This window comes from Sorex fumeus, unplaced genomic scaffold (assembly GCF_029834395.1).
Source record: "Sorex fumeus unplaced genomic scaffold, SorFum_2.1 ptg000233l, whole genome shotgun sequence".
NCBI classification, from domain to species: domain Eukaryota; kingdom Metazoa; phylum Chordata; class Mammalia; order Eulipotyphla; family Soricidae; genus Sorex; species Sorex fumeus.
Window position 1 is genome coordinate 465,347 of NW_026606290.1, and position 24,444 is coordinate 489,790.

The following is a 24,444-nucleotide window of genomic DNA, read 5'->3' on the forward strand; positions in this document are numbered from 1 at the left end:
GGCGCTCTTCCTGGGGAGCCGGAGGCTCAGGACCATACAAGCCCCACGGCCAGGGCCCAAGTCTGATGGCCCGTGGGCGCCCGCTAACCCGCAGGAGACTGGTGTGGCCAGGGGACAGCGTCTTGCACCCGGGCTCCCAGACCCGTGGGGCAGCCCAGGCGACGCCTGGACCCCACCCGTCTGCGGGACCGGGGCGTGTCCCCATCCAGGTCGCTCGCAGCCGGCCACACGCGCGGTGCCGCGCCGAACCAGGCAGGCCGGGAGCAGGGACCGAGTCGGGGACAGACTGGCAGCCGGTGGGGGAGACGAGTCGGTGCCAGGGAACAGCGCGGCGGGCCCAGGCGCCCCAAGGAGCCGGAAAACAGCTCCGGGGAGAATGGGGGGTGGGTGCGGGGATCGGGGGTGTGGGCTTTGGAGCCGGGGGGCGGGAGCCGAGCGCGGGGGAGGGGCGCGCTGACTCGGCGGCGGGGCCGGCGTGGGCGCCGCGGCCAGGAGCCGCGGGAGCTGCGGGTTCCCGGCGCCGATTAAGGACTTTTGACAATTACCTGCGCGGGCTGCTCCGGGCGGATTAGACGCCGGGAAAAGTGCGGCGGGGGGCAGCGGCCACTCGGAAGCCCCCCGCGCGGCCCCGCTCCTGCCTCCCGGGGCCCGGGCGGAGGCGCGGGCTGAGCCGACGCGGGCAGGGCGCGGAGCGGCTGGACCCCGAGCGTCTCGCCCGCCGCACCCCGGCCCGGGCGCCCCCAGGAGGCTGGAGACTCGGGGACCCCCGCGCTCGCCCCGGGCCCTGCAGGGGGCGCAGTCCGGCCTCCGCCACCCGCTGCCCGGCGACGCTCGGGGCGAGCCCAGGGTCCAGGGGGAGGCGCCAGGAGCGCGTCCCGCGCCCGGGAGACGCCGACGGCCCGGAGGGGGCGCCCTGGGGGTCCGCCCGGCGCCGCGCCCCCCGCGCAGGGTGAGTTGGCGAGTCCCGCCGGGGAGGAAGTTTGGGCAGGGGCGCTGCGGGGGGCTTCTGGGGAGCCCGGGAGGCGGGGCGGGGGGAGCCGGCCCGCTTGCGGCTGTTCGCTGCCCTCCGGGCGCGCCCGGGGGACCCGGGGGGCCGGTTCTGCGCCCCTTCATCTGGGCTGCGTGGCGGGGGCGGAATTTCCCTCCCACGGGTGCGGGTGCGCGCGCGTGTGTCCGAGGGGGTCGCGGGAGCAGGCGAAGGCAGAGTCCGAGACAAAAAGCCGCGGCGACGGGCGGGCGGGCGGGCGGAGGGCGGGCGAGGAGCGCGCGGGGCGCGCGGGAGCGGGGACGGCGCGGCGCGGGCGGACGGCGGCTCCGGGGCTCCCGCGCCCGCGCGCCCCGCACCCCGCGCGCACACCCGCACCCGCAGCCGCAGCCGCGCACGCCCGCCCGCCCGGGGTCCGGCCGCCCATCGGGGGCGCGGGGCGGGGAGGCGGGCAGCGCCGGGCCCGCGGCCACCGGGCGCCTTTGCGCTCCCGCAGCGGCGCGCCTCGCCGGGCACCCCCACCGGTCCGGCCCGAGGATGGTCAACGAGCGCTGGAAAGCCGTGGGCGCCGCGTCCCAACTTGAGGAGCGGCCGCGCGACAAGCCGCAGGTACGCGCGAGCCCGGGGCGCGGGGACTGGGGGCGCGGGTGGGCGCGGTGGTCGGCGGCCGCCGGGCCAGGGCCGCTGCGGGCGCGAGGCCGGAGTTGGGGACGCACCAACTCCCCACTCCCCGCCAAGGCTCGGGAAGCTGCGGCGACGCTGCACCCCAGAGGGGCCTTGAACTTGGGGCTCGAGCTGCTCCTGGGCCGGCCCCGTGGCCGGAGTTACCCTCCCCTTGCGCCCACAGAGATCCCTGGAGTCGGGGGTGTGGAGGGAGTGGAAACCAGCAATTCTCTGAGTGGCCCCCTGGGGGACCACTGACACCCCCCCCACACACACACACCCTCTGCCATGGACACCGTAACCCTTGCGGAGTGTCCACCCGCCTCTGATCCCCTCAGGAGGAGCCTGCCACCGTCTCTTCAATCCTTGCTTGGGTCAGGACAGTACAGAGGGGCTGAGCCCCCTGTGCACAGGGGGCGTGGGTGCTGGGGGCTGCCCCTGCCTGGGTGCTGCGGAAATTTGAACCAGACTGTGGGCTCCAAGTGTGCCCACACCGCCCTTCGAGGGCAAAGGCCAGGCTTGAAGGGTGCCGGGTGTGGGAAAGGGGAGCAAGGGGGTGCCCAGGGTTGATCAGCGGAGGGGCAGGGGGCTGGGAAGGGCTGAAATCGCTCTGCCTGCTGCCAGAGGGAGGGTGATACTCCCCCCGCCCCACCATTTTAAATTTCAAATTTCTCCCAGACAGATGCCACTGGGGAAGGAACTGGCGCGTGGCAGCCGCAGGAAGGGGGTGGTGGGCGCGCTGGGGTGCAGGGGCCTGCCTGTGGTCTGGGGGCGCTGCCCTGGGTTGCGGTCAGGGCATTGTGCCCCCGCCCCCAGTTTGTCAAGCTCTCTCCCAGCCCGCGGCTACCCCAGGACCACCTCCAGCAGATTCCGGTCTTTCTGCAGCCTGGGGCTCCCCTCCCCTCAGACAGTGGGTCAGAGGCTGCGGGTGCGAGTTAGCAGGGGACCCAGGCCTCCCTCTGCGCTCCAGGGCCTGGCACCCCGTTAAGGTCTGTCCATGCCGTCCTTCCTCAGACAAAAGTGCCCTTTGCAGGTGCGAGAGCCCTACCCTTCACAGGGGAGTTTTACCTCCGTGGAAACGAGGCGTATTTACCACCTCTCAGTTCCATGCACGTGGGCTCCCGATTCCCAAGCCGTTGCTCTCTCATCCTGTTGGTTCCACCAAACTCCCCAACACACACACACACACACACACACACACACACACACACGGAAACCTACAAACACTTCAAAACCTACTCAAATGCCACCTCCTCCAGGAAGCCTCCCCTGCATCCCCGTGGTTGAATCTTGAAGTCCGGGCAGTGTTTAGTCTGTGTGGTCCTGAACTCACTGTCTCACCCCTAACCCCTCCTCCTCCTCCCTCAGGAGCCCCCTTTGGCCCCTGCACCCCCTTTCTAGGTCTCACTGGCGTCTGGAGGTGCCTGGAAGTGCAGCTTGTGCTTGGAGCCAGGGCCGCCTGGGTGAGGGGCTGCAGGGGTGGGGGGCGGGCAGCGAGTGCCACTCCTGCCCTCGGGAGCCAGCTCACTGGGCTGCTCCCCTGGGGACTCATCCCCGTCTCCGCCAGGTCAGAGCTGCGCCAGCCCCACGTCACCCCGCAGGGACCCGGCCTGTCTGCAGTGCTGCCTGCCTGCGCCTGCCTCTGGGGGCTGGTGTGAACATGGACCTTTTCCAGGGCCGTGCATGGGGAACCTGCCCCCTCAGGTCGGGCTGGCCTACCTGCCTCCTGCTCCCCAAGGCTTCTCAGCCACGCACCTGTTGTGGGATTCTGGCTGTTACCTGCCCTCTTTCGGCCTCGATTTTGCCATCTGTAAAATGGGGCCAACAGTCCTTGCTTCCTCACCCCGAGCCAAGCGGATGGTGTGTTTTGCAGACTTTAAAGGCCGGGTGCACTCTGAACAGCTCGACCCCTTGTGTGGCTTCCTGCCCCCTCGGCCCAGCAGGGAAAGAGGGGGGAGCTTTGGGCCCCCAGCAGGAGGGTGGAGCACTCGGGCAGTGCTCAGGGGCCTCTCCTGGCTCTGTGCTCAGGGGACCATGGGCGGTGCTGGGGAGTGAGCTGGGACCAGCCGAGTCCCAGGCCAGTGCCCTACCCGCTGGCCGAGGCTTCTGTCCCGGGTGCCTGTCCCGGGCCTGGGCGGCTCCTGGCTTCCCCACACCCTCTTGGCTCTCGTCTCCACCCTGGGCGGGGTGACAGGGGGACCGTGGAGGAGCCGGTGAGGGGTAGGGGGGTGCGACGCTGCACAGGCCCCTGTCCGGCGCGTTGGTGACCCCCGGGTGCAGCTCCTGTGACAGCACCGGGCCCTGAGGGTTGCAGGACACTCCTGCCCGGAGCTGTCCTGCCCGACCCTGTCAGTCCTGATTTCGTCACTGGCACGCCCCCTTCCCGCTCCAGCCAGGGGCACCCTGACGGCAGGGTGCCCCACGGAGCAGGAGCTGGAGCGGGTCTGAAGTTGGGACCCTGGTGTGCGGGCCTGGAACGCCCCTTGGAACTGGGTCTAGTTCAGTGGTGGGGGGAGTCTGGGGGCCCCCTGGCTGCTCCTCAGTAGAGGCTTCCGCCAAATCTGGGCTCAGGAGGGGCTTGGGGGAGATGGGGAACCCGGGCAAGGGGGTGGTGTGAGTGTGGGAGGTTAGGAGGATGTGTGTCAGTTGTGAGTATTGGTGTGTGTGTGTGTGTGATTGCTTGTGTGTGAATGTGTGATTGTGTGTGTAGGGGGGAGACTGCACACATGAGAGTATGCATATGAGAGAGATTGCGTGTGTTATGTGTGTTTGCAAATGAGAGATTGTATGCATGTGAGAGTGTGTGTATGTGTGAGTGGGAGATCTCATGCATACGAGTCTGTGTGCGTGTGGGAGATTGCATGTGTGTGTGTGTGAACATGGAAGATTGCACACGTGTGAGAGTGTGTGTGTGCGTGGGAGATTGCATGTGTGTGAGTGTGCAAATGAGAGACTAAATGCATGTGAGAGTGTGTGTGTGTGAGAGTGGGAGATTGCACGCGTGTGAGAGTGTGTGTGTGCGTGGGAGATTGTACGGGTGTGAGAGTGTGTGTGCATGCACATGGGAGATTGCGTGCATGTGAGAGTGTGTGTGTGCACGCGTGTGGGAGAATTGCACGCATGTGAGAACGTGAGAGTGTGTGGGGAGATGGGCCGGTCCTTCCAGGGAACCATCTGGAAACTCCCCTGCAGTGCCCGGCTCAGTCCCCTGCGTGGCTTGCCCTTGCCCCCTGTCCTCCCAGCGAGCTGTGTGTGGGGCGCCTCCTCGGAGCTGGCGAAGGGCGTCCTGGTCCCCGACCCCAGATGTGCGAGCGGGAGCAGGACAAGGGTGCAGGGGGGGGATGGCCTCTGGGGTCTGGCCCCCTTGCTGCGCTGAGCCCCTCCCAGGTCTCACCCCGAGCACTGTCTTCCTTGGGGGTCTGGGGGCTGGGAGCCCCTGGCAGGGACCCTTTTCCTTCCCATCGGGTCTAGGGACTGTGGCCCCAGTGCCCCAGTGCCTCTCCGGGCCTCAGTTTCCCCAGGTGTCAAAGGTCCTGGGACTGCTCTCCAAGCGCCCTCCCCCGACTCCTTGAACCACAGGTTGCCATGGGAGCCCGCTTTGCCAGGGCCCAGATTTTACTCCCCTGCCACCCCTCTTCATTGCCTTTGCCTCTTCCTTTTCTGGGGGGCTCACCCCCACTCTCTCCCGTCCAAGGCTGGGCGACCCCTTTCCTCCTGCTGCTCTGTGAGGGGGAGTGGAGGAGGCAGGCAGACGGCGCACAGGCAGCTGTTCCATGCCCTGAGGCTGCTGGGCTGGTGTGTTGGCGCCCGTGGGTGCGTCTTCCTGACTCCGGAACAGGATGCTCCACAGGGAAGATGACCCCCCAGGACCAGCCCCCGGCCCCAAGCTCTCCTCTCCCCTCATCTGCACGATGAGTTTAAGCGACATCAGTGTCCCCAACACAGCCCTCCCGGGTCTGCCCCCTGCACCCCCCACAGTCCCTGGAGCACAGGGAGCAGCGGGTCATTGTTGCCCCCTTACACCCGTATGGGCCTAGAGCTTCAGCCAGGGAGGATCCCTCACCCAGCGCCTCCCACAGGGGCCCTGCTGTCCACCTCGGGGGTTGGGGACTGGGACGGGGGAGGCCTGCCTGGGCAGGCCAGAGACAGTGCGAAACTAAGTGCCAAGGTGCCCACCACATCGGCCTCCCTGCCTCAGTTTCCCTTTCATCCACGGCAGCTCTCGCTCCTGCTCCATCAGGGGTCTGTGGTCTCTCTACCACTCCCCCACACCCGAGAAGGGTGGTCCTGGGGGCTGTGTCCAGCCGGGGGCTGCCCAAGCAGAGTGGGAGACCCAGCCCTGTTCCTGACGCTGTCCCTTCTCTCTCTCCTGTCTGTCCGTCCTTCTGTCTATCTGTCCATCCATCTGCCCATCCACCTGTTCATCCATCCATCTATCCATCTATCTGTCCATCTGTCGTCCATCTGTCCATCCATCCATCCATCCATCCACCCACCTGTTGGTCCATCTGTCCATCCATCTGCCCATCCACCTGTCTGTCCATCTGCCCATCCATCTTTCCATCCATCCGTCTACCCGTCCATCTGTCCATCCGTCTGTCCATCTGTCCATCTGTCTGTCTACTCTTTTATCTATACATGTGTCTGTTATTCCCTCAATCTGTCTGTCCATTCTTCCATCTGTCCACCTGTTGGTCTGTCCATCTGTCCATCCGTCCACCTATCTGTCCGTCTCTCCATATGTCTGTCCATCTGCCCGCCATCCACCCGTTCGTCCACGCATCCCATGGGCGCCAGTGGCCGAGCTGCGGCTATGTGCTGTGCACCGTCCTGCTGTCGCTGGCCGTGCTGCTGGCCGTGGCTGTGACGGGGGCCATGCTGTTCCTCAACCACAACCGCGTGGCCGGCTCGGCTCCCCCGCCCGTGGTCAGCACGGGGCCTGCTGGCCCCAACAGCGCCCTGGTCACCGTGGAGAGGGCGGACAGCTCGGGCCTCAGCATCCTCATCGACCCGCGCTGCCCCGACCTGGCGGACGGCTTCTCGCGCCTGGAGGACGCCCAGACGTCGGTGCTGCGGGCGCTCACGGAGCAGCAGGCCCGGCGGCCGGGGGGCCCTCAGGAGCGGGAGCTGCTCTCGGCGCTGGCCTCGGAGCTGCCCCGACTGCGGGCGCGCGCTGCGGAGCTGCAGGCGGAGTGCGCCGAGCTGCGGAAGGGGCAGGGCGCGCTGGGCCAGGGTCTGAGCACCCTGCGGAGCGAGCAGGGACACCTCATCCAGGTGAGGCGCCGGGTGGGCGGGGCGGGGGCGGGGCTGCGGGGGTGGCCGGCGCCTGCTGTCCACAGCCCGGAGCTGCCGGACTGTCCCACCCATCGCAGCAAAGCCGAATAGCAGCCCAGTTTTCCCTGCGCTGTTTGTCCGTCTGTCCAGGGGCCCCGGATCCTCGCGCAGGTCACAGCAGGGCCTGACGGGCTCCCCAGAGGACTGTGGGGAGCAGGGGCCGGGGTCAGGACCCTCAGGGCAGCTGATGGAGGGATGCAGGAGGCCCAGCTGGGGCTCCCAAGAGCTGTTTCCTGTTTCCTGTTTTGTTCTGGGGCCACACCCAGCGATGCTCAGGGCTTCCTCCAGGGCCCTGTGTTCAGGAGTCACTTCCTGGCGGTGCTTGGGGGACCCATCCTGAAGTAGATTCCTGATGTCCCCCATCCGATGGTTCCCCCCACCCCCGCCTCCCTCTGCTTGTCCTGGCGGTGGAGAAGGAGTGGGGCTCGGGGACTCGGGCTCCACACCACCGGATCCCTTGGTGCAGGTGAGGGCCGCTGTGTGTGCACTCTCACTGCAGGAAGTGGGGAGCAGGGCTCCAATCTGGGGGTGCAACAGAGGGGCTTAGGCATCACCAAGGCTGCCCCCCACTCCGCCTTGGTGCCCTGCGGGCAAGGCCGATGTCCCAGCTATGCATTTCCCCTCTGCTGCTCTCGCTCTCTGCCCCGTCGCCAGCCAGGCGGCTGCGGGCTCTGCATCCGCCATTGATGTTATGTTTCTCGAATCCCCGTGAGATACACAGTTCCAGAATTGAGCCTAACCAAGGAGTCCCTCGACCCCCGTCCCAAGGGTCACCTGCAGCTCCCCCCCCCCACACCAAGGCCTGTCTGCTGGCCACTGCAGTGAGGCTGACGGCCCTGAGCTTCTCGGTGTTGAGTCTGGCCAGGTCAGGCAAAGGTGACTGAGCCCCTGAGATCAGAGCTTGGATGGAGCGGGCGACAGTCGAGCTGTGTAAAGACGGTTTGAGGTGGCCTGGGCCCCTGCCTCAGAAGGGAGGCTCGGACCCCCAACACTGTAGCCATGCACCCTGTGTCTACTTTGAGGAAGTGGGGAGCTCGCGGGGAGGGGGGGCAGAGGGTGGGGCCACTCACGTTGGTGTCCACATGTGGGGTCCCGAGGCCAGCCTGGGCGGACCCTCATTGGAGAGGGTTGATGTTAGGTTTCTCAAATCCCCATGAGATACACAGTTCCAGAGTTGCTCGTGGCCGGGGTTCAGTCGTACATGTCCCGACACCCGTCCCTTCGCCAGAGCATGTTTCCCGCCACCAGTGTCCCCAGTTTCGGGAGGGTGGGCTTTTGTTTGGTTTGGGGGATATAGACAGCAGCACTTGAAGACTACTCCTGGCCCAGTGCTCTGGACTCACTCCTGGAAGTACCAGGACGGGCCCATGTCCCCGTCCTGTTTGAAGCTGCCTGAGTCTCACGGTCCCAGTAACTGAGTGGGTGATGGGGGGACCAGGCCCTGGGGCCCTCGGCCTGCCCAGCAGGGGCCATGCCTGGGGCTAGGTGCCACCGTCACTGGGGTCCCGTGCCCTGTGCTGGGGGGCAGTGGCTGAGCTCCTGCACCCTCTGTCATCACAGCTCCTCTCCGAGAGCCAGGAGCACGTGGCCCACCTGGCGAGCTCCATCGGCGACGTCCTAGACACACTGCAGCGGGACCGTGGACTGGGCCGGCCTCGCGCCAAGGCGGATCTGCAGAGAGCCCCGGGCAGGGCCCTGCGGCCCCGGAGCTGCCCTGGGGGTGAGTCTGGGGGATGGGGGTACCTTCTCCAGGAGACCCCACCCCGCTCTTCTGCATCACCCCCACCCCCGTCCGCGCACCAGGCGCCCCAAGCCGGCCTGCGCCCTGTCCTGTCGGCAGAGGGGCCGAGAACCTGGCAGGGTGCCCGGGTGGGGCAGAGCAGGCTCAGCGCTGACCGGCTCCCCCTGCCCCAGGCCCTCGGCCCCGCGACTGCCTGGACGTGCTCCTGGGCGGCCAGCAGGAAGACGGGGTGTACTCCGTGTTCCCCACGCACTACCCCGCCGGCTTCCAGGTCTACTGCGATATGCGCACAGACGGCGGTGGCTGGACGGTGAGTATCTGGCTCACGGGGGCAGGGGGACATGCAGGGACTCAGGGGGGGCTCCCAGCAGCCCCTCAGCCAGCCTTGGCCCTGGCCTGCCTGGGGTCCGATGGCCCCCTAAAACTGAAGATCTCCACACCTCCGGAAAGCGGCAGGTGGAGGGCAGACGCCCCCGCTGGGGTCAGAGCCTGGACCTGGCCCCTTCTGCTCTCTGAGCCCAGCACTCCCGGCTGTGGTTTTCGTGGGCGTGAGCTAGGCTGGATTTGCCCAGAAACCTGTGGGCAGCGTGAGGTCAGGCCCACAACGGTGTGTGCCCATGAGGGGCGCTGCTGTGGGGAGCAGAGACCCCTGGGTGCCGGGTCCAGGCCAGCAGCTGTGACTGCCCCTCTGCACTGCCCTCTGCTTCCTGTGGGGGGCGGGAGGGAGCCAGGGGAGGGCAGAGAATTTCCCTGGAGCCTGGAAGAGAGGTGCAGAGGAGCCGTGGGGGGCTGCCTGGCACAGGTATGGACCCCCACCCCTCTGGCCCGGCCGTGGCTGTGCCCAGCACCGCGCAGTGAACACTAGGATCCGGGTCTGTGGTGTTTTGTCACTGTGTCCACCAAAGCGGCCTTGTGGGCTCTAGAACCACGTACGCACATCGGAACCTTGCGGCCGTGGACGCAACCCCGTGTGCGCGGCTCTGTGGCACTGGCCCAACCTGGGGAGCCAGCCCTGCCGCCCAGGGCTGACTATGTGCAAGGTCAGGGGAACTTTGAGCAGGGCTGCAGGGATAGGTGCAAGCCAAGGCCCTAGGCAGGGCCTCAAGGCCCACCTGAGCAGTGAACAACCTGTGCCACCGTGCCAGCCTGACTCCTGAGCTTCCCGGGCACAGTGGTTGGGTGAGCGCAGCCGTGCCAACACTGCGTGCACCCCCAGAGGCAGAAATTTCTGGAGGGAGCAGTCCGCATGTGACGGGAAGCTGAGCATGGCCCTTTGTCCTGCATCCGTCCAGCAGGGGGATGGAGGGAGAGGTGGGCAGGCCAGGGTGGGCCGGGTGGGGCCGTTCTGAGGCCTCATCCGCCTTCAGGAGGCAGTGAAGGCGCCACTGAGCTCCCCCCCCCACCCGTGATGGAAGTTTCTGGAAAGCACCATGCAGGCTCAGACAAGCGTCTGGCACAGACAGGAGCCGCGGCCTCTGGGGGCGCGAAGCTCTTTGTTTCCCTAACTCAGGACAGTTGAGTTACGATCGCGGCCTCAGGGACCCCTGGGCGGGCTGGCAGGCGGGGGAGCAGCAGCCGAGCCCAGAAATCAGAGTTAGGGCCGGGACAGACGTGATGGGGGAGTGAGACACTGGCCTCCACCCAGCGCCGTCTGCGGGGGGTCTGGGGGGGCCTCCTGGGGGGCGCAGAAAGCTAGGAGAGGGGGATGGGCAACTCCAGGTGGGGGTCTCCAGGCAGAGACCGGCCAGGGACTCGGCGGGGAGGGCGCTGCGTGCCTGGTGCGGCCCTGACGGACGCGAATCTCCCTTCGCGTTAATCTCCATTTGTACATCGGGCCTGGGCTGAGGAATGCGGGCAGACGCCTGCCGGCCGCCATCACCGTCTCACCACCCCGGAGCCTCTGGGTCGCTCAGCCGCCCGCGGTGGGCGCCTGCACCATCCATCCTCCTTAGCTCTGGCTCAGATGCCCGCCTGAGTGGCCCCCGCCGGCCCACGCGGGTGCTGGCGTCTGGGCTGGACCCCGCACCTCCCCACCTCCACCCCGGGGCCCAGCAGGACGGGCACGGGGAGAGCAAGGGAGGGGGGCAGGCTTCGGTGCTCCCCCTCCCCCGTCCCCGCCAGCTGCAGAGGCCGGCTCTGGAGGACTGCGACCCTTGCTGGCACATGGTGGGGGGGGCACGTGTTAACCCCCCCCCATGCAGCTGTGACTGGGTTGGCACGGGAATGGTGCAGACCCAGGTGGGGGCCAAGGGGAAACCCCCATTTGGCCTGGGGGAGCAAGGAAGGCCTCTTCCAGGGGCACCAGCAGGGGTGGCGAGTGCCAGGCAGAGTCCCAGCAAAGGGGCAGAAGTGGGGGCCCCCAGAGGCTGAGGGGGGGTCCTGGCCACTTCTGCTGGGCGCACAGCCTGAGAGGGGCAGGTAACGGGTGTCTGGGTCCCCCCATAGGGGACGCAGGCATGGCTGTGGGAGTCGGGAGCTGGGTGCAATGGGACAGAGGGCTGGAAACTCTGGTCTCAGGGCCCCCACTAGACCCCCAGGCATGGGCAGGTCAGGGTCCCCCATGATCCTGTGACTCCCCAGTCCCAGCGAGGATGCACAGTCTGGGGTCCCCAAGCCATCTACGTGCTCTTGGTGGCCCGTCTGGGTGCCTCTGAGGCCCCTTCACCCCAAGGCTCTCATTTAGGGGTTAAAGAGGCTCCCCCCCAGGTGCCGCTTAGGGAGGGGGAGGGGTCTCCAGGAGCAGAGGGATGTGACTCCATTCTCAGCCTGTCGGGGCTTCCTGGGGTCCCCCCCCTGCACCGTAACCCCCCAGGGGCATCCACAGGCCCCTGAAATGGGCTCTCTCCACACCTCACCCTTGGGAGGGCCATAGACCCCTGCACACAAACATACACACATATGCACACATGTACACATATGTACAATGCCCATAACACGTGCATAACACGTGTACACAGCACATTTGGTACACGGACATGCACATACACACACATGCATGCAACCTCTCCTACCCGGCTGCCCCGCCCCCTCCACACTGTGCCCCCCTCCCCCCGCACTGTGCAGGGCCCGACTCAGACACCCCCCCAATGGGCTCTTCTGTAGGAGAAACCCCCTCCCCACTGCGCCCTTGGCATCTTGTCTTCCTCCAACAGGAGGAAAATCCTCCCCTGGCTGGGAACATCAGAGGAGGGAGGAGCGCCCCAAACCCCTGCAGGCAGCAGCTGGGACCCTGAAGTCAGGTCTTCGCTGTGTTGGCCCTGCCCAGATTGATAAATGGGGCCGGGCCCCCCTCCCCCCACTCCAGCCGGAAACAAGGACCGTGCAGGGAAACTGAGGCCCAGGAAGGTTCCGTGGCTCACGTGTGGCTTGCGTGTTGAGACTCCAGCCCAGCTTCACTGGGAGCCTTTGCGTGTGTCTACACCCCGCGCGCCCCTGGGCGCTGCCCAGAGAGACTCAGGTGCGGGCATCAGGCACGGCTGCCTCTAGATGCCCCCTCACCTGCACACGGAGAACACGGAATTCTTTTTTTTTTCTTTTTGGGTCACACCCGGCAATGCACAGGGGTCACTCCTGGCTCATGCATTCAGGAATTACCCTTGGCAGTACTCGGGGGACCATATAGGATGCTGGGAATCGAACCCGGTTTGGCCGTGTGCAAGACAAAAGCCCTACCCACTGTGCTATCGCTCCAGCCCCTGCACACAGAGTTCTTTATTTTTATTTTGGGGGTGTCTGGAGGACCCTGTTCGTAGGCTCAGGGGTGACACGCTGGTGGTGCTGGGAGACCAGGTGGTGCCAGGGATGGAAACCGGGACTCGGTGGGCAGAGAGCGCTCAGCGCGCTAGACCAGCTCTCCTGCCCTGACTAGACTCTCAAATTCTTTCGTTTCTTCTTTGACCACCCCCGGTGGGGCTCAGGGCGGACTCCTGGTCCTGTTCTCAGGGCTCACTCCTGGTGGGGCTCAGGGGACCCTAGGGGGTCCTAGGGATCGAGCCCCGATTCGCTGCTTTTTTTTTTTTTGCTTTTTGGGTCACACCCAGCCGATGCTCAGGGGTTACTCCTGGCTCTGCACTCAGGAATCACTCCTGGCGGTGCTCAGGGGACCATATGGGATGCTGGGAATCGAACCCGGGTCGACCGTGTGAAAGGCAAATGCCCTACCCGCTGTGCTCTCGCTCCAGTCCCGATTCGCTGCTTTTGAGCCAAGCACCCGACCTGTTCTGCGATGGCTCCAGCACCTGCTCAAGTTCTTCTGAGCAAGAATTAAGCACAGTCACTGCCCAGGGCCACCTGCCTGTAGGGACCTTACTGAGGCATTAGTGGATGACCCCCACTGTACCTGCTTTGAAGGCTGGGACCTGCTCACCTCCCACCTCCCCCATCCCACAGCCCTGCTCAAGTGTAGTTCAACAGAGCAGCTCCTCCAGGAAGCCCTCCGGGACTACTCCAGGGCTGCTGCCCCGGCAGGTGACTCCTCCTGTGAATGCTCAGCAGTTGTTAATGGTTGTTGCCATTTATCCATCCAGCGCCCTGCATCGACCCACATGTTTAACCATCGCTGGATCCTGGGGGCTGTGATCAATCCCCATTTTACGCATGAGGAACCGGAGACCCAAGATGAAGGGAAGTGACAGGCTGGGGACTGGGCAGCCCTGCGGCCGCTGCCCACGTCCCCGCCTCTCCTGGGCTGGGAGCTCCTGAGGAGGACCAGAGTGGCCCCTGTAGCCCACACATGCCAGCCAGTGCCTGGGCACTGCCCGCTCATTAGCGGGAGAGTCGCAGAGCGTGCGGCGAGGGACATGCCTGCCCGGATGTCCGCCCGCCCTGACCCCCCCAGCCATGGTGAAGCCCAAGGGAGCAGCGGGCACCCAACCCGGGCCCCCGTGCTCATCTCCCTCTTCTCACCCCAGTGCACCCCAACCTCAGCCCTGGGTCCCCGCCAGGCAGCTGTCCCCCACCTGCCTGACTGCAGCCCGTCACCCAGCTGTGGAGGGTGGCCAGGGACCGGCCCGGGGGTCCGGCCGCACAGAGGCACATGGGGTCCAGCCTGTATAAGTCCTGTAGTCGGTGCCCTGGGGGGTGGGCCTGGGTGTGACCCAGGACCTGGTCTCCATGGGGCCGGGGGTCACAGCTGACAGCCATGGACTGGCCGGCCCCTGGGACCCTTCCTACCACCAGCTCTGGTGCAGGGGCCGCTTCCTCTGCAGCGACCCTGCCCAGCACCATCCGCAGGGCCGTGTGGACTGTGCCTCCTTGGCAGGAGCCCCAAAACCCTCAGAGCAGAGCCCCCAAACTCTGACAGGGAGCCCCAGACCCGGAGCAGAGCCCCCCAACCTCCAGAGGGAGCCCCAAACCCTCAGAGCGGAGCCCCATAACCCCCACAGGGAGCCCCAGCGCCCACCCCCAGCGGCACTTGGGCACCATGACGCGCCCGGCTCTAAGGAGCGACTCCATGAAGGCGCGTGTGTGTCCATGTGTCCGTCTGTGTCCCCGGCGAGCCGGTGTGCATGGCATTTACCAGCAAGGACTTGGCCGCCCGCACCCTGGGGGCGTGACCAGGCTGATCTGAGCCCTGGTGGAACCATGCTGTCCCCGCAGTCGGGGCTGTGCAGGGTCCCTGGTGCCTGCACCCCTCCCCCACTTCCTGCCTCGCCATCACTGCGCTGTAATTGAAGGTCTTCCTGCCCCGCAGTGACAGCTGCCACCAGCCTCCCTCCGGGCAGCTGTTCCCAGAAGCCTGCAGCCACAGCTGCAGCAGGCCTGGGCCTCAGCATCCGAGACCCCCAGGGCCCCAGGATGGCGGGCAGGGAGGGGAGCCCAGGAACGTGGCAGTTCACGTTGGAGCCCCAAGGAGCAGGGCTGGCACCCAGGCCGTGGCTCTGTGGTTTCTTAGGGTGCAAACAGGCGATGGGGCTGTCTGTGGTGGTCTGGGGGTCCCCGGCTGCCGCCTGGAGCCTGCACATCCCACGGGCAAAGCCTTTGCTCCGCCCCTTTGAGCCGCCTCCTGCCCCATGACAGGCTGGGGGCTTCGATCCGGTCATTCAACCCAGCTCGATCCCCAGCACCCCATAGGGTCCCCCGAGCTGCGCCAGGTGGGATCCCTGAGCACAGAGCCGGGAATCAGCCCCGAGCACGGCTGGGTGTGGCCCCCAAACAAAAGAAAAATGAATCCGAAGTGGCTGAGGCCAGGCAGACGGAAGCTGCGCTCCGCGAGTTCCCTCGCTCGTGCCTCCTCCCTGGGTTTCTGGCATCGGCCTGTCGGGGTGTCCGGGGCGTTTCCCTGAGCCTGGCCAGTCTGTGTGCCCCCTTTTGCGCCCCCTTTTCCGAGGCACAGTCTAGACTCGGGGCCCCGGGGGCGGTTGGCCGTGCCTCGTCACTCCGAGTGCAAGTGCTGCGTCTGCGAACGTTCCGGAAGTGCTGAGCTGTGGCCAGAGCCGCCAGAGCCGCGCCTCGATCAGCAGCTGCCCAGGGCCCAGGCACACCCGCACTCGCGTCCAGCCCGGCCATCACTGACCCCACCTGGGGGGGGGCTCAGTGGGGACAGGGGCAGCTAGGCCTGGCCCCGAGGGGAACCCATGGCAGGGCAGGCCCCGGGCCTGGTGCTGAGGGCTCCGGCAGTGGGTCAGCTGGTCCCAGCCCCACACAACCAGAGCTTTTTACTGTCCTTCTGGAAAGTTCCATGCACTCCGGGGCGGGCTCCCCAGGCTCCATAGCATGGGCTCCAATAGCTGCCCTCCCTTCTGCTTCCTGCACCCCCTCATGCCCCTCTGTCCAGTTTCCAAGGCACCTGTCTTGCCCAGGGCCTGCAAGACTCCCCTGGTCAGGAGGTAAACAACAATGACGGCTGTAATAATACCCAGTGCTCAGCAGTGAGGGAGGAGGGCGACGGCCTAGGACCCCTCCCATCCTCCAGGGTCAGCCCAAAATCTCTACCAGAAGCCAGCCTGCTCCCTGTCCCCCCTCATATCAGCCTCCAGCCAGGTGGCGGGATGGTGGCCCTGACTCAGTTTCCCCAGCCTGCTCCTAACCACTTCCCTGGGAAGTACTTCATAGAGTATTTGAATCCTTCCAAGAGATGGGGGACTGGAGGGAAGTGGGGGGCCAGAGCTGAGCCCCGAGTTTATTCCCAGTGACGGCTGTGGTTTGAGTAGGTGCCGCCATCTCTAACTCACAGATGGGGAAACTGAGGCTCAGAAAGAAGGAAGTCACAGATCTGTGGCTGCTGTGCCCCCCACCCCCCGGCCTCCCCTGGGCCCTCCCACTCCCACCCAGGGGCTCCAAACATCTGCCAGGATTCGGCCTTGGCCCTGCCGTGTGGACGTTCTCCGTGAGAGCGAGGCCAGGCCGGGTTTGAGGAGCAGGAGCAAGAGATGGGGCGGGAGGGAGGCAGGAGACAGTCCAGGGGTGAGTGGGGAAGGGGAGGCGCTTGCCTTCCTGGGGACCCCCTCCAGGAGTCAGCCCTGAGCACGGCTGGGTGTGGGCCAAAGCCCACCTGGGGAGACTGAGGCAGACGCTGTCTCCCCGCACCCCGATGCCCAGCGAAGCCCCGAGGATGGTCTAGATGCCCCCCGCAGAGCCTCAGGAGTGAAGGTGCTTAGTCAGGAGGGCCGGGCCGGCTGCCGAGACAGAGGGAGGGGAAGGCTTGTTACCCAGAAAGGGCCGAGGGACCCCCAGGAACGGGACTGTCAGCGGGTTTCGTAACTACCCCGGCAGCTGAGCCTGGCTGGCGTGGTGCTTGTTTCAAAGCAATTTAACTGCTGGGATCCCCGGCTCCCAAAACAAGAATGTTATTAAAATGAGGTGCAGAGGCCGCCGGCTCACGCCCGGGGAGGCTGAGAGGGGGCCCGTCTATGCGGGGGCGTCAGTGGGCTTGCCTGAACACACACTCTGCATGCAGGAGCCTCGGGTTCGAGCATCCCCGGGCACCGTTAAACAGTGCCCTCTGTGACGGCTGGGTGCTGTCCCCACACTGAACCACCGCAGAGAGTGGGGCTAGTTTGCATCTTGATTTAGGCTCCATGGTTCACAGGCTGCGCCCCGCAGGACTTCAGACCTGAGCTCTCCCGCCATGGTCCAGGCCCCCACATGCCTCGAAGCCCCAGCCCTGCTGCCCCCGGCCGGTCTGCCTCCCACACCCGGCACCCGAGGGGTCCTCTGCCCGTCCCTCTCCTGACTCTGCTGGGGCTGCTGCATCTCACCAACTCCTTCCACACAGCAGCTAATTCACGCTTCCGTTTGCTTCTGTTTTTCCTTACTGCACACAGGCTCTCCGTGGGGGCTAAGGACCCCCGTCTCCGTGTCCACCCCTCTGATCTCAGTCCCAGTTTATCTCCTCTTTTTTCTTTTTTCTTTTTGGGTCACACCCGGTGATGCTCAGGGGTTCCTCTTGGCTCTGCACTCAGGAATTACTCCTGGCAGTGCTCGGGGAACCATCCCGGATGCTGGGGATTGAACCTGGGTCAGCCGCGTGCAAGGAAAACACCCTCCCCGCTGTGCTATAGCCCCAGCCCAGTCCCAACTTCTCTTAACCCGGGGAAACCTTTGAGGAATCTGCCCCCCTATTTAAGGAGTGGGGAAACCGAGGCCCAAGCTGGAGGCACCAGGGGTCCCACAGCAACCTCCACACCCCCTTGCCTCATCTGAACCCCGGGTCAGCAGCAGAGCCATGAATGGGGGCTTGGGGGGGCTGTGCTCACTTTCCCCACATACACAGGTGTTTCAGCGGCGACAGGACGGCTCCGTGAACTTCTTCCGCGGCTGGGAGGCCTATCGGGACGGCTTCGGCAAGCTCACAGGGGAGCACTGGCTAGGTGAGCACCCAGGCGTCTGCGTCCCCGGTGGGCACCGTGGTGGGGAGGGCAGGTGGGAGGGTTCCCAGGAGGTGAGCTGGGCACGCAGGCGGCTCAGGGCACCCTCACACTGCCTGGTCCTGGGGACCGTGCTCAGGACAGTGGGGCACCCGGGATCTTGCTTCCGGAAGAGAACTCTGCTGTCTAGCCCTGCCTGGTGTGGCCAGGGGGTCTGGAAGGTTTGACTCTGAAGAGAAACAGTCCTAAACAGCACAAGTCGGGCCAGTTTATTTGGGGGAGGGGGTTGTGGCCGGAGGTGCATGAGGATCTGGGGTGTTTCTCTTGTCTTTTGGGGGGGTCTGTTTTAGCTTTTAGGCCACATCTTGGCCATGCTCAGGGCTGACCCCTGGCTCTGCATTCAGTGATCGCCCCTACTTCAGGGATCACCACTAATACTGTGTGGGGAGCTATTGGGGGGTGGGGGTTGAACTGGGTCGGCAGAGCGTGGGGGCCATTTCCAGATCATTGCTCAGGGATCACTCCTGGCAGTGCTGGGGGCCAAACCCGGGTCTCCCACAGACAAAGCCCATGCCGTGCTGAGCCACGCCCCAGCCCTGCCGCACGATTTCAGAGGTCCCAGCGCTGTGGAACCGTGACCTGATTTGATTCTAGAACATTCTCCTATGCACACCCTGAACCGTCCATCCTGCCTATTCCTGTTGGAGAAGACACCGGGCAGCAGACTGTGTCTTCACACGATGCCCCTCATGACTGGCCCTCCCCGGCAAGGGTCCAAGAGAACATTCCAGTAGGCCGGGGGCAGTGGCAGGGCTCAGCAGGGGCTGTGGCCGCAGGGCACCGCCTGTGGGCTGAGAGCCAAGGTCTGGGCACAGTGGGATCAGGAGGCCCCCAGGCCTGCAGAGAAACCCAGGAAAAGGGGTGGGGGCTGGAGGCAGGACTCCGGGGGACCACCTGGGCATGCGAAGGGCACCAGGCAGAAGATACGTGCGGGATCCCAATAGCCTGGCCAGGAAGGGGCACTGCTGGGCCCCCCTTTAGGGGTAAGGAAACAGACCCCGAAAGATGTCATTTGGCAGTGACACATCATAAGCCTGTATGTGTGTGTGTGTGAGCGTATGTGTGTATTGAGTGTGTGCATGTAAGTGTGTGTGTGTAGGGGGAGACCTGGTTGAGCCTCTTGTGGGCCGTACGAGCTGGGGGAAGTGGGTCTGCATGGGTCTGTATGTGTATGTGGACCTCTGTGTGTTTTGTGTGTATCTGCATGTCTGTGAGTCTATGCATGTGTGCGCGTGTGTGGGACTGTGTGTGTGTCTGAGTGTGTATGTGGGTCTGTGTGTGTGAGGCTCTGAGTATGTGTCGGGGGTCTGAGTGTGTGTGTGTCTGTGTGTGTGAGAGCCGGAGTATGTGTGTGGACTGAATGTGTGTGAGTCCGAGTATGTGTGTGGGTCTTTGTATGTGGGTCTGAGTGTGTATGTGTGTTTGTGTGTGAGTATCTGTGTATGTGTGGGTTTGAGTGTATATGTGTCTGAGTGTGTCTGTATGTGTCTGTGTGTATGTGTCTGAGTGTGTGTGTGCATGTATGTGTGTGTGTATATGTGTATGTGTGCATGTGTGTATGTGCACGTGTATCTGTGTGTGAGGGTGTGTATGTGTATGTGTGTATCTGAGTGTGTGTGTACATGTGAGTGTGTGCGTGTGTGCATTCACAGGATTTGCAGTTTTGAGCCTCGAGGCCCTTGCTGAGCTGAGTGCTGGAGGGGACACAGCCCCATCCCCCCAGGGTGTGAAGCCAGGAGAAGTTGCAGTGTGGGGTGGGCCGGGGGCGTCCCAGCGCCGCCCACCAGGAGCAGCGGGGCGAGCACTTTGCATCTTAATTGAAATCTCCACAGCCTGAGCAGGCGGCAGGCTTGTGGGGCCTTGATGAGCTCCTGGCAGCCCTGGCCCTGAGGAGAATGAGAATGTGGCTCCCGTGGACGTGGGCTGGCCTAGCCCCGCACGCGCCCCCGTCCCCACTGCTCCTACGGTGCCCCCACCAGGGCGCTGCCCCTCCTATTGAGTCATAGAAACTCTTTGCATATTAAGGTCATTGCCCCTGGACAGGTCGCTGCAACACCCCCAACTCTCCTTTGCCGGCTGTTCTTTGGTGACACGTTGCCCATTCCTAGAAGGCTGACCTTTCCTGGCGTCACCTCGCCCTGTCCCCTCTCGCCTCCTGGGATCTGCGCCCTGCATCCCCCTGGCCCCGGGCCCGATTTTCTTTCTAACAGAGGCAGGAGCCGCTCGCCGTGCCCGGCACAGACCCTGCGTGACGCTGGGCAGTGACGCTGGGCACGACTGGAGTGGGCCTGGACGGCCGAGCCCAGCCTGAGCGTTTTCCATGTCCTGTGTTCTGTGCCGGGTTCGACTCTTTCATCTGGCTCGAGTTCGCTGCGGGAGGTGTGAGGTTTCCAGGGGGCGGAGGGGGGGGGGCTGTGTTTGTTCTGTTTCATCCACCTACAACGCCTTCATGTTCTGTGCGGTTGGACTCGGGTGGGGGTGGGGCCGCTCCCGGCACCATGGGGGGGAGCAGCGGGGCTTGAGCACAGGCTCATTAGCACAGGCCCGAGAGACCCCAGGAGCAGGGGGGAGGGGCTATGGGACTGGGGGAGGCCCGAGAGGAGGCCCCCAGCCCCAGTGGAACAGCCTCCAGCCCCAGTGTGACGGCGCCCTCCTGTGGCTCTGGGCCGGCACCTGGGGCAGATTCACACAGTGGCACAGAGCCTGGGGCAGGCCCTGGGAGCTCCTGAGCGCTTGGCGGGCAGCTGGGCACCTTCTGGCACCCTGCGGGAGCCGGATACAGCCAGGACGCCTTGGGCAAGGTGGGGTCAGGTCCCAGCTTGGCCACCTGAGCCGTGAGCCCCGGCTTGAGTCCCGGCCTTCCCGTGCTCCCAGCCTGCCGTCCCGTCCCCAACTTGCACCCAGGCTAGAATCCCGGCCTGTCTGTGCCCGTCTGCACAGGGCAGTGGCACCACAGGCATCTGTCCAGTTGCCCACAGCTGCTGGCCCTGGGGGGACTGGGTGGGTGTTCCTCCCCAGCTGCCCAAGGCGGCGCAGTGCTCGGGGCACTTGCTGATCCCAGTTGCACGGGGCCCCGAGAGCTCAGACAGAGCAAGTGTGACCTGTGCCAGGTGGCACAGCTGACTGTCCTTCACGGCTTAGCACCTTGCCCCCGGCGTGGGCCCCCTCAGGCCCGGCCCGTGAGCGAGAGTGGGGCCCCAGGGGCAGGGTATTGCAGAGCAAAGCAGGGGATCCTCCGCACAGCTCTCAGTGCCTGTCTCCTCCCTGGGTCCCTGCCAGGAGAGGCACAGGGACAAGCCGGTGACCCCGAGACCCGGCTCAGTTCTTGCCTCGGGCCGAGTTCCAGGTCCCCGAGCTTGAGCAGGGTGAGGCGGGAGAGCTCAGCGCTCTGGAGAGGACAGGGGGGCAGGAGGGGCTGGTGGGGGGCTGTGAAGTGTCACCGGCCGCTGATGACCTGTGAGGCTTAATTAAGGCGCCCTGTAATCAGGAGGTGATCAGACTGCAGGGAAGCACGGTATGTGAGAATGTGTGTGTGTGTGTGTGTGTGTGTGTGTGTGTGCGCGTGTAAGTGCGCATGTGTAGGGGGGAGGCCTGGCTGAGCCTCTTGTGGGCCACACGAGCTGGGGGAAGTGGGTTGGGGCGTGGGTCTGTGTGTTTTGTGTGTATCTGCATATGTCTGTGAGTCTGTACGTGTGTGTGTGTCTGAGTGTGTGTGTGTCTGAGTGAGTATGAGGGTCTCTGTGTGTGAAGGTCTGAGTGTGTGTGTCTGAATGTGTGTGTGGGACTGTGTGTGTCTAAGTATGTATATGGGTCTGAGTGTGTGTGGGGGGGGTCTGAGTGTGTGCGTGTGTCTGTGTGTTAAGGTCTGTGTGTATGAAGGTCTGTGTATGTGGGTCTGAGTGTGTGTGTAGAACTGAATGTGTGTGTGAGTCTGAGTGTGTGTATGGGTCTTTGCATGTGTGTCTGAGTGTGTATGGGTGTCTGAGTGTGTGTGTCTTTGTGTGTGTGTGTGTCTGGATTGGCGCAAATCCAGATCATGGACACAGGTGTCGGCTTTTCATCCACCATGCCAGCATGCATTGAGCACCTACTGTGCACCAGGCCCCGTCAAACCTCACAGGTGAGCTGTCATGATGAGTGGTCAGCCCCCGGCAGGTGCAGAAACAGAGAAGTTCCCACTGACAGGGGCTTGCCAGGGTGTCCTTCGCCCCAGCCTGACCACCAGCAGCCTTCCCGAGCAGGAGGGGACCAGGCGAGGAGCAGGGAACAGAGGAACAGCCTGTGTGGAGGCTCAGAGGCCAGTTCTGGGAGCTGTAGCGAGAGCAGAACCACCCGGTTGGAGCCGAGGGGGCACATGAGGGAGGTCCCTGCCGCCTGCTCCCCAGCAGCCCCTGACACCTGTCAGCCTGTGGTCTTCCCACCAAAACGCCCACTCGCAGCTTTGAGAAAACCTGCAGGAGACGCTGCTGGTCCCCCTGGGCTCCTGCCAGCCCCCGGCCGGGAGGAGGAAGTGGTCGAGGCTGATGGACAGAGTTGGGGGCATCATCTCCTGGGGTCCCCAACTTGTCCCCCCATACTCTCGTGCTCTGCAGGATTGAGGCGCATCCATGCCCTGACCACACAGGCCACTTATGAGCTGCACGTGGACCTGGAGGACTTCGACAACGGCACGGCCTTCGCCCACTACCGCAGCTTTGGCGTCGGCCTGTTCTCTGTGGACCCCGAGGAGGACGGGTACCCGCTCACCGTCGCGGACTACTCGGGCACTGCAGGTCAGGCCCCAGGCGACGGAGGGGAACCCTGACTCCACCTGGTCCTTATTCCAGCCACAATACCGGCGCCCCTGGGTTATCTGCCCATATTGCAGATGTGAAAAGTGAGGCCAGAGCCAGAAAGGCGGACACCGGGATTGGGGCTCTGAGAGGCCTCTAAGGACCTGTGGCTGCAGCCCCCGCGAGCTGGGTTTCTGCGGGAGAGAAAGCAGAGGAGCGAATGAGAAAGCTGGGAGGAGGGTTGGGGGCTGCAGAGACCCAGGCCCCCAGTGGACCGGGGACGCGTGGGGCGCGCGCGGGGGCGGGGCGCGCCGGGGGCCCGAGTCCACTCCCGCGTGTGCGTCCGGCAGGGGACTCGCTCCTGAAGCACAGCGGCATGAGGTTCACCACCAAGGACCGCGACAGCGACCACTCGGAGAACAACTGCGCCGCCTTCTACCGCGGCGCCTGGTGGTACCGCAACTGCCACACGTCGAACCTCAACGGGCAGTACCTGCGCGGCGCGCACACCTCCTACGCGGACGGCGTCGAGTGGTCCTCCTGGACCGGCTGGCAGTACTCGCTCAAGTTCTCCGAGATGAAGATCCGGCCGGTCCGAGAGGACCACTAGCTCGGCGCCCACGCCCCGCCCACCCACCACCAGGCCCCGCCCACACGGCCCCGCCCCCATCGGCCGGCCCCGCCCACTGCCAACAGCCGCATCCCGCCCTATGGGTCCACGGCCGGCCCCGCCCACTGCCAACATCCCCGCCCCCAAAGCCTCATAGGCCCCGCCCCCACGACAGGCCCCGCCCACTGCCAAAAGCCCCGCCCCACAGCCCCACCCTGCCAAATTGGTTTCTGCTCCCTCCGGCAGGCCCCGCCCGCCCGCCACGCCCATTGCCGACAGCCCCGCCTCCGTCAGGCCCCGTCCTCCTTCCCGGGACCGTCTTGCCTCCAACTCTGGTCCCCTGCTGCTGCGGCTTGCTCGAACTTGGCACCCACCCACCTGGGTGGGCCAGACTCACCCCGACATCAAGTCCCACGGGGCGGGCTAAGGGCGTGTGTCAGTCACCTTCGTACTGTCCTTCACCCCCAACCGACCTCTGCCGTGGGGAAAAAGAGCAAATTCGATCACCCAAACTCCGGCTGTTCCGACTTGGGTCTGTTCCAGCTCTGTTTGCGTCCGCGCGACCCCCACTTTGCGGGGGGCACCGAGAAGGGCGCACAGGGCGCTCCCGGGGTCCTGGCAGAGGAGCGAGTGTTCGGACCTGTGGGGTCAAGGGTCAAGAGGTTCCGATGGCCCAGGACTGTGCTCAGAGTCGAGTCAGACCATGTTGGGGCGCAGCTGCCTGCGGGAGTCGACGCCCCTACCTGGAGCGCTCCCATTCCCGTGCGTTTGCGGAGATGGAGCCCTTGGGCTCGGGGGTGTCCGTCCGCGCCTCCCTGGGCAGTGGGGCTCCCCCAGAGCAGTTTCTGCACCTCTGCTCTGGGCTTGAGGACGTCTAGCTCTTTGGGGCTACAGCGGGTCTCACGCCTGCCCTCCTCAATTCCCAGGAACCGGGACGAGGCTTGGTGAGGGTCGTCACCACAGTCTGAGGCTGCTGCCCCCTGCTGGCCGAGGCAGGTGCTGCACCTACGCCGGGGAAAGGTGGGCTCAGTCCTTGGGTTAAGGGGGCGGGGCGTGAGGCTTGCAAACACACACGGACTTCTTGCTGACGCCCCCTCTGACCTCGGGGTCCCAGGGACGGACCACGACCCCTCGACCTCAGCTTGTCAGCCTTAAACCACATGCATCAGCCATGGGAATGAGCTGAGGTTCCTGCTGGGGCCTGTTGGGGGGTGGTCTTCCCACTTCAGACAAGGAGGGGAGGTGTCCCTACCAGACCCTCTAAAGCAGACAAATGAGAAGTTGGGAGGCTGCCCCCAGAGCTGGCCTCCGTCCCCACACAAGTGTCACTGGCTCCACGGGCACTGGCCCCTCTGCCTCTGCTGGACATCAGTGACATAAAAGCTTTCCCGGGCGTGTGTGGCCCAGCCGAGCCTGGATGTGTGACAAGGGCATGTCCCCTCTGCTGGCTCCAGGCTGGAAGCAAACAGGTG

The 24,444-nt window shown here is 65.0% G+C and overlaps 1 protein-coding gene across 1 annotated transcript; it reads left to right on the top strand.

Moving 5' to 3' along the window:
• The first annotated feature begins 680 nt into the window (after positions 1–680).
• FIBCD1 (fibrinogen C domain containing 1) lies at positions 681–22,991 on the top strand. Its single transcript, XM_056108930.1, has 8 exons — positions 681–949; positions 1,482–1,594; positions 6,446–6,922; positions 8,543–8,702; positions 8,897–9,033; positions 17,437–17,533; positions 22,183–22,362; positions 22,713–22,991. The coding sequence occupies exons 2-8, from the start codon at positions 1,523–1,525 to the stop codon at positions 22,970–22,972; spliced, it is 1,383 nt and encodes a 460-aa protein (XP_055964905.1). The 5' UTR covers positions 681–949; positions 1,482–1,522; the 3' UTR covers positions 22,973–22,991.
• The last annotated feature ends 1,453 nt before the right edge of the window (positions 22,992–24,444 follow it).